Source organism: Trichomycterus rosablanca, chromosome 1, assembly GCF_030014385.1.
Source record: "Trichomycterus rosablanca isolate fTriRos1 chromosome 1, fTriRos1.hap1, whole genome shotgun sequence".
Classification (NCBI taxonomy): Eukaryota; Metazoa; Chordata; class Actinopteri; order Siluriformes; family Trichomycteridae; genus Trichomycterus; species Trichomycterus rosablanca.
The window spans coordinates 12,395,780-12,404,957 of NC_085988.1; the positions used below are offsets into that span (position 1 = coordinate 12,395,780).

The 9,178-nt window shown below is 43.4% G+C and overlaps 1 protein-coding gene across 1 annotated transcript in view; it reads right to left on the reverse strand.

The window, feature by feature from the left end:
* The window catches only part of fam135b (family with sequence similarity 135 member B), a 105,041-nt gene that overhangs the window by 58,990 nt on the left and 36,873 nt on the right, over positions 1–9,178 (reverse strand). The window contains exon 3 of the mRNA XM_063018054.1: positions 9,028–9,107. Coding sequence (XP_062874124.1) covers positions 9,028–9,107 — 80 coding nt within the window. The remainder of the gene's footprint in view (positions 1–9,027; positions 9,108–9,178) is intronic.

Here is a 9,178-nt window from a genome sequence, read left to right on the forward strand (position 1 = left end):
CCCAAAATTCCTATCTCAAAAAATTAGCATATCATGAAAAGGTTCTCTAAACGAGCTATTAACCTAATCATCTGAATCAACGAATTAACTCTAAACACCTGCAAAAGATTCCTGAGGCTTTTAAAAACTCCCAGCCTGGTTCATTACTCAAAACTGCAATCATGGGTAAGACTGCCGACCTGACTGCTGTCCAGAAGGCCATCATTGACACCCTCAAGCAAGAGGGTAAGACACAGAAAGAAATTTCTGAACGAATAGGCTGTTCCCAGAGTGCTGTATCAAGGCACCTCAGTGGGAAGTCTGTGGGAAGGAAAAAGTGTGGCAGAAAACGCTGCACAACGAGAAGAGGTGACCGGACCCTGAGGAAGATTGTGGAGAAGGGCCGATTCCAGACCTTGGGGGACCTGCGGAAGCAGTGGACTGAGTCTGGAGTAGAAACATCCAGAGCCACCGTGCACAGGCGTGTGCAGGAAATGGGCTACAGGTGCCACATTCCCCAGGTCAAGCCACTTTTGAACCAGAAACAGCAGCACTGGACTGTTGCTCAGTGGTCCAAAGTACTGTTTTCGGATGAAAGCAAATTTTGCATGTAATTCGGAAATCAAGGTGCCAGAGTCTGGAGGAAGACTGGGGAGAAGGAAATGCCAAAATGCCTGAAGTCCAGTGTCAAGTACCCACAGTCAGTGATGGTCTGGGGTGCCATGTCAGCTGCTGGTGTTGGTCCACTGTGTTTTATCAAGGGCAGGGTCAATGCAGCTAGCTATCAGGAGATTTTGGAGCACTTCATGCTTCCATCTGCTGAAAAGCTTTATGGAGATGAAGATTTCATTTTTCAGCACGACCTGGCACCTGCTCACAGTGCCAAAACCACTGGTGAATGGTTTACTGACCATGGTATTACTGTGCTCAATTGGCCTGCCAACTCTCCTGACCTGAACCCCATAGAGAATCTGTGGGATATTGTGAAGAGAAAGTTGAGAGACACAAGACCCAACACTCTGGATGAGCTTAAGGCCGCTATCGAAGCATCCTGGGCCTCCATAACACCTCAGCAGTGCCACAGGCTGATTGCCTCCATGCCACACCGCATTGAAGCAGTCATTTCTGCAAAAGGATTCCCGACCAAGTATTGAGTGCATAACTGAACATAATTATTTGAAGGTTGACTTTTTTTGTATTAAAAACACTTTTCTTTTATTGGTCGGATGAAATATGCTAATTTTTTGAGATAGGAATTTTGGGTTTTCATGAGCTGTATGCCAAAATCATCAGTATTAAAACAATAAAAGACCTGAAATATTTCAGTTGGTGTGCAATGAATCTAAAATATATGAAAGTTTAATTTTTATCATTACATTATGGAAAATAATGAACTTTATCACAATATGCTAATTTTTTGAGAAGGACCTGTATATATATATATATATATATACAGTGTATCACAAAAGTGAGTACACCCCTCACATTTCTGCAAATATTTCATTATATCTTTTCATGGGACAACACTATAGACATGAAACTTGGATATAACTTAGAGTAGTCAGTGTACAACTTGTATAGCAGTGTAGATTTACTGTCTTCTGAAAATAACTCAACACACAGCCATTAATGTCTAAATAGCTGCAACATAAGTGAGTACACCCCACAGTGAACATGTCCAAATTGTGCCCAAATGTGTCGTTGTCCCTCCCTGGTGTCATGTGTCAAGGTCCCAGGTGTAAATGGGGAGCAGGGCTGTTAAATTTGGTGTTTTGGGTACAATTCTCTCATACTGGCCACTGGATATTCAACATGGCACCTCATGGCAAAGAACTCTCTGAGGATGTGAAAAATAGAATTGTTGCTCTCCACAAAGATGGCCTGGGCTATAAGAAGATTGCTAACACCCTGAAACTGAGCTACAGCATGGTGGCCAAGGTCATACAGCGGTTTTCCAGGACAGGTTCCATTCGGAACAGGCTTCGCCAGGGTCGACCAAAGAAGTTGAGTCCACGTGTTCGGCGTCATATCCAGAGGTTGGCTTTAAAAAATAGACACATGAGTGCTGCCAGCATTGCTGCAGAGGTTGAAGACATGGGAGGTCAGCCTGTCAGTGCTCAGACCATACGCCGCACACTGCATCAACTCGGTCTGCATGGTCGTCATCCCAGAAGGAAGCTGACGCACAAGAAAGCCCGCAAACAGTTTGCTGAAGACAAGCAGTCCAAGAACATGGATTACTGGAATGCCCTGTGGTCTGACGAGACCAAGATAAACTTGTTTGGCTCAGATGGTGTCCAGCATGTGTGGCGGCGCCCTGGTGAGAAGTACCAAGACAACTGTATCTTGCCTACAGTTAAGCATGGTGGTGGTAGCATCATGGTCTTGGGCTGCATGAGTGTTGCTGGCACTGGGGAGCTGCAGTTCATTGAGGGAAACATGAATTCCAACATGTACTGTGACATTCTGAAACAGAGCATGATCCCCTCCCTTTCGAAAACTGGGCCTCATGGCAGTTTTCCAACAGGATAACGACCCCAAACACAACCTCCAAGATGACAACTGCCTTGCTGAGGAAGCTGAAGGTAAAGGTGATGGACTAAACCCAATTGAGCACCTGTGGCGCATCCTCAAGTGGAAGGTGGAGGAGTTCAAGGTGTCTAACATCCACCAGCTCCGTGATGTCATCATGGAGGAGTGGAAGAGGATTCCAGTAGCAACCTGTGCAGCTCTGGTGAATTCCATGCCCAAGAGGGTTAAGGCAGTGCTGGATAATAATGGTGGTCACACAAAATATTGACACTTTGGGCACAATTTGGACATGTTCACTGTGGGGTGTACTCACTTATGTTGCCAGCTATTTAGACATTAATGGCTGTGTGTTGAGTTATTTTCAGAAGACAGTAAATCTACACTGCTATACAAGCTGCACACTGACTACTCTAAGTTATATCCAAGTTTTATTTCTATAGTGTTGTCCCATGAAAAGATATAATAAAATATTTGCAGAAATGTGAGGGGTGTACTCACTTTTGAGATATATATATATACAGTGGGGTCAAAAAGTATTTAGTCAGCTACTGATTGTGCAGGTTCTCCTACTTAGAAAGATGACAGAGGTCTGTAATTTTCATCATAGGTACACTTCAACTATGAGAGACAAAATAAGAAAAAAAAATCCATCGATCCTATCTAACCATCCATTCATCCATCCATCCATCCATCCATCCAAAAATCCGTCCGTCCATCCATCCATCCATCCAATCTAACCATCGATCCTATCTTACCATCAATTCTATCAAACCATCCATTCATCTGTCCATCCATCCATCCATCCAATAATTGTATCTAACCACCCTGTCTATTTGTCTGCCCATCAGTCTGTCCATTCATCGATCTTATTTCATTAACCAGGCTCCACACTTGTCAAACATCAATAAGGAGAGCAGACACTTGGGATCCTGAACTTAAGAGGATCTTGGAATAAACGTCCTAAATCCAAGCATGTATGTACAGTGGGGCCAAAAAGTATTTAGTCAGCCACTGATTGTGCAGGTTCTCCTACTTAGAAAGATGAGAGAGGTCTGTAATTTTCATCATAGGTTCACTTCAACTATGAGAGACAAAATTAGAAAAAAAAATCCAGGAAATCACATTGTAGGATTTTTAAAGAATTTATTTGTAAATTATGGTGGAAAATAAATTTTTGGTCAATAACAAAAGTTCAACTCAATACTTTGTAACATAACCTTTGTTGGCAATGACGGAGGTCAAACGTTTCCTGTAAGTCTTCACCAGGTTTGCACACACTGTAGCTGGTATTTTGGTCCATTCCTCCATGCAGATCTCCTCTAGAGTAGTGATGTTTTGGGGCTGTCGCTGGGCAACACGGACTCCACAAATTTTCTATGGGGTTGAGGTCTGGAGACTGGCTAGGCCACTCCAGGACCTTGAAATGCTTTTTACGAGCCACTCCTTCGTTGCCCGAGCGGTGTGTTTGGGATCATTGTCATGCTGGAAGACCCAGCCACGTTCCATCTTCAATGCTCTCACTGATGGAAGGAGGTTTTGGCTTAAAATCTCACGATACATGGCCCCGTTCATTCTTCCCATAACACGGATCAGTCGTCCTGTCCCCTTTGCAGAAAAACAGCCCCAAAGCATGATGTTTCCACCCCCATGCTTCACAGTAGGTATGGTGTTCTTGGGTTCTTCTTCTCCCTCCAAACACGACGAGTTGAGTTTTTACCAAAAAGTTCCATTTTGGTTTCATCTGACCACATGATATTCTCCCAATCCTCTTCTGGATCATCCATATGCTCTCTGGCAAACTTCAGACGGGCCTGGACATGTACTGGCTTAAGCAGGGGGACACGCCTGGCACTGCAGGATTTGAGTCCCTCTCGGCGTAGTGTGTTACTGATGGTAGCCTTTGTTACTTTGGTCCCAGCTCTCTGCAGGTCATTCATCAGGTCCCTCCGTGTAGTTCTGGGATTTTTGCTCACCGTTCTCATGATCATTTTGACCCCACGGGATCGAGGGAGATCATCAATGGTCTTGTATGTCTTCCATTTTCTTACAATTGCTCCCACAGTTGATTTATTCACACCAACCTGCTTGCCTATTGTAGATTCACTCTTCCCAGCCTGGTGCAGGTCTACAAATTTCTTCCTGGTGTCCTTCGACAGCTCTTTGGTCTTGGCCATGGTTGAGTTTGGAGTCTGACTGTTTGAGGCTGTGGACAGGTGTCTTTTATACAGATAACGAGGTCAAACAGGTGCCATTAATACAGGTAACGAGTGGAGGACAGAAGAGCTTCTTAAAGAAGAAGTTACAGGTCTGTGAGAGCCAGAAATCTTGCTTGTTTGTGGGTGACCAAATACTTATTTTCCACCATAATTTACAAATAAATTCTTTAAAAATCCTACAATGTGATTTCTGACTAAAGTAGGAGAACTTGCACAATCAGTGGCTGACTAAATACTTTTTGACCCCACTGTATATGGCCAAGGGGATACCAGGGACATCATGTGCAGCGTAGATATTTATTTATACGCACACCTTTATGGCTCAAACAATGTGTGCATTGCTTTTCTGTTTAATACATGGTACTGGAATGCACCATACGGCAATTGATTTCACAACATACAGAGGTAGAAGTTCCTGCTGGTAATGTCCTGCTAACAGATAACAGACTGATATATCAGATGTCTTGTAATGCTGATGTATTCGCAAATCAGAGCTGTTTTGAGCTTATATTAGGTGGCATACAAACATGTGTAAACAGGTATGGCACTTCTGTGTAATACATATGCAGCAGGCCTAATATTGTCAAAAAAATTAATTTTTGGACTAAACATTAAAGATTTGTAATATTTAAATCTGTGAATAAAATGCATGAGTGCAAAAAGGTGATAATGCCAATTGGTCTGGTTTACCATTGATGCAGGGGTGCATATTGGGACTTTAGAGACAATAGAGTGCAGAAATATAGGGTGTGTGCTGTGTGTGACTGTTAAGCTGCTAAAATTTGGTATTAAGCAAGAACAGAGAAAAATTCTACTTAGAAAAAATGCACTAATTAGTGTCCTTGGTTTCTCAATTTCATATAGAAATTAATAAAGAAATTCTGTAGTTAGTCCGAGATCTCTAACAAGTGTGACAGGAAATTTTTATACTTTATTAGTTATTTGCATTAAACTCATAAGTTATTTGCTTTTTTAGTTTATTGCTTTCTTAGATCAATAGACCACTGAAGTCGTGCGTCATTCTGTAGTCCTCGTTATGCCCATATTTGGAGACCTGGGTCTAAGCGCGATTTCCAATGGGAAAAATTAACAGGGTTTTCAGAAAATCAACTCTAACGCATCCTGTGCTAAATAAACATGTTCAGAACCCTTTACGTTTTGTCCTGTGTACATTTTTCTCCTGTACATCACAAGTTCAAGTTCACAAATTCAAAGTTCAGAGTTTGGTCAGACCATAACAAGGCTTAGTTTCCCACCACCTTTGTGTTGTGCACATGTAATCTAGCCATATTGAGACTTTCCTGCCTGTAGTGGAATTACTTAGGAAAAGGTAACTCACAGGTTTGCTGGGATAAACGTTGGGGGTGGGTTGAATAGTGTGTTATCTGCTAGCATTTGCACGACAAAAGAGGACTGATAGCGCTCTAATGGCTGTGTAGAAGGAGGGGTTTGTCCTCAGAATCTCAGATTTTCAGTCAAGCTAGTGTTAAAACGCGATCGGGAATAAAGTCTGTGTCGCCTGCGTGCGCGTCAGCGGAGTAATACAGTTGTGGTGTGAAAAGGCCGTGCTGTTATCACGAATATCAGCACGGTTAGAACGCTTCTCAACCAATCAGATTTTAAGGTCGGAACTAACTGTTGTATAAAAGCTAATGAAGCTCAGTCATGTATCATATTGAGTGTGTAATACATGAATAAAGGTAATTTTATAAACGTACTAGATGTAACGATGCACCACAAGACAGTTAAAAATCGGTGCACATGTGCCACGATTTGAATCGGTTATTCATTTAAGATGAATCAATATTTACTTTAAACAGCAGAGGGCGCTGGCGCTATTCACCTCGCCTGGTTGACGGCACTTCACAAAGTTGCCAGGTAGGGGATTTTCCATCCAAATGTATTCATGTGAGGAGACTTTCTGTATTTGTATTATTCATTTATTTATATAAACAAACACAGCTCACAAACTTTGATCGCTCGCTACTTGTTGACGTGTATTTTTGGACGTGGTATCATTAAACAAAACGTAGTTTGGGAGACCAGAGAAGCTCGCCTGCGATTCCAGTTGGTGATAGATGGTGTAGTGTGAAACCCCCCATCGCCGATCAGTCATGTAGTGTGAAAGCCACACCGACCTGAAAGACTCCCGATTACAAGAGATCCAGTCGTGTAGTGTGAACTGTACAGTGAACTGACGACGTGGAAAGTCATGTAGTGTGTGTACATGTACAGCGGTTGATCATTCGTTCCCGTCTTCAGTCCTTCCTGCGTGAGAAAGCGGGGACCGTGATATTTACTCCTTGCTGACCGGATGCTCGTTTGCACGGAGGTTCCAGTTTTACTACAGAGCTTCAATAAAGACAAAAGAAAAAAAAAGTGCATTTTTTTACAGACGAGCGACAGGGGCGTCCAGCGCCCCTCCTGTTTTACAGTTGCTGATTAGGACGAGCAGCTCGACGGGAGGATCTACAAACCACGTGTTGTGAACTGTATTAAAGCAAGAATCTGTTCATGATGTACACTATATTGACAAAAGTATTAAGACGCCCCTTCTAATTTTAAAATTCAGGTGTTTCAGCTAGTACAATTGCTAACAGGTGTAATGAATCATTATATAAAGGGCATCATGTGCTTCCAGCTTTGCAGCAACAGTTTAGGGAAGGCTCTTTCCTCTTAGCTCCATCGCCTCACAGCAGGAAGGTCCTGAGTTCGATTCCCTGGTGGAACAGTCCGGGCGCTTTCTGTGTGGAGTTTGCATGTTCTCCCCGTGTGTGTGTGGGTTTCCTCTGACAGTCCAAAGACATTTAGAGATATTAAAACAGAGTGACATCCATGTGATGTGAACAGACGCTCGTCTGAGAAGGCTTCTCACAAGACTTTGAAGTATGTCTGTGGGAATTTGTGCCCTTTTAGTAAAAACAAAAAACATTTGTATATTGGTCAGTAAAGCCTCAGTTAATGTTCCGGTTCATTCCAGAGCTGGTGAGTGCTGCTGAGGTCAGGAATCTTGTGCAGGACACTGGAGTTTCTTTAAACCGAGCTTTTCTTCATGTCTTAATAGGACACATCCATGCTAGAAGAGGAAAGGGCCTTCCCTAAACTATATTTAACCTTTGTTACAGGACACTTTGTTGGCTGGTGTCAGGGTTTGAATTTATTTTAACCCTAAATTGTAACTCGATTCCTGATTGTACGTCTCGTACCTGCTTATTTTTGGCTTCTCAAACACACTCGTGTGGCGTAATAACAGCACACAGGGTGTAAATAACACACACGAGCAGATCAGTACGTGGTGTTTCTGACCAAACGCCCGTCAGATGACCGCTCGTGTACCGTACAATCATCCTGACCGAATCACCCAACAGCAGGGGGCGAATATGTACATACACCCATGAGCCGAAACATTATGACCGACCCTGGAGGAAGACGTGCATCAGAGCCCCAGATGAGGACGTCAGGGCTGAGGCATCTACAGAAGATCTACTGGGACTCAAACTGGAAACTGGAAAAAATTCTGGTGATGGGACGCCTTCTGTCTACTGTCAAAAGTGCATGATGGTAGAAACAGAAACTGGACATCGGAGCAGTGGAATAAGGTTGTGCATTACTACCAGGGGAAAAGAAGTGCCAGGGTGCAACACAACAGAACCTGAAGGACCTGCTGCTGGTTGGGACTGTTCATAGTGCTTTTGGTGGAGCCTTCTCTTTGTCTTTTTATCCCAATTTACCATAGCCAGTCAGTCTTCTGCTTCTGGGGACCCAGATCACGTCCGAGGAGGGTATATTTGCCCCACACAAGCTCCCTCGGACCCCTTCTTATTTGCCCATGTGGCCAGTCTTTCACAAGGAGAGTCAAACACCGATATCCACGTTCCTCCACTTCTGTACAGGCGCCTCGGGCTACTAACCAGAGTCTTTACACAGTTTCAAAGACCACTCCCACTTTTTAGTCCCGTCTTTTCCCACGCAGAAGACTAGTGGGCGACTGGTAGCAGAGCTGAGGTTTGAATCCCGGTGCCGGTGAGCTAGCAGAATATCCTGCTGCACCACCTGGGTGACCCACTAAGGGTCTCTTACAGGAGTTTTTGCTTTAGAGGTTTAGAACAAGTATACTATGTGGTCAAAAGTATTTGGTGGTGATAGGGTTGGAACTAGCAACCTGCTGATTACTAGTCATGTACCTTAACCGCTGATGTGTAATAAATCAATTATATAAAGAAAATGATATGCTTCTAACTTTGCAGCAACAGTTTAGGGAAGGTCCAGCCCTGTTCCTGTGCTGTAAGGTGAAAGTTACCTGTGTATCCGGGCGTTGTGGTGATACACCTGTGTGGAACGTGTGGCGACACCCTTAGCCCCGCCCTCACCTGATAGAACCTATAACCAAGTACATAAAGAGAAACATTATTAGTACTAGACAGGGCAGTTAGTCATCAAATTTTATATGG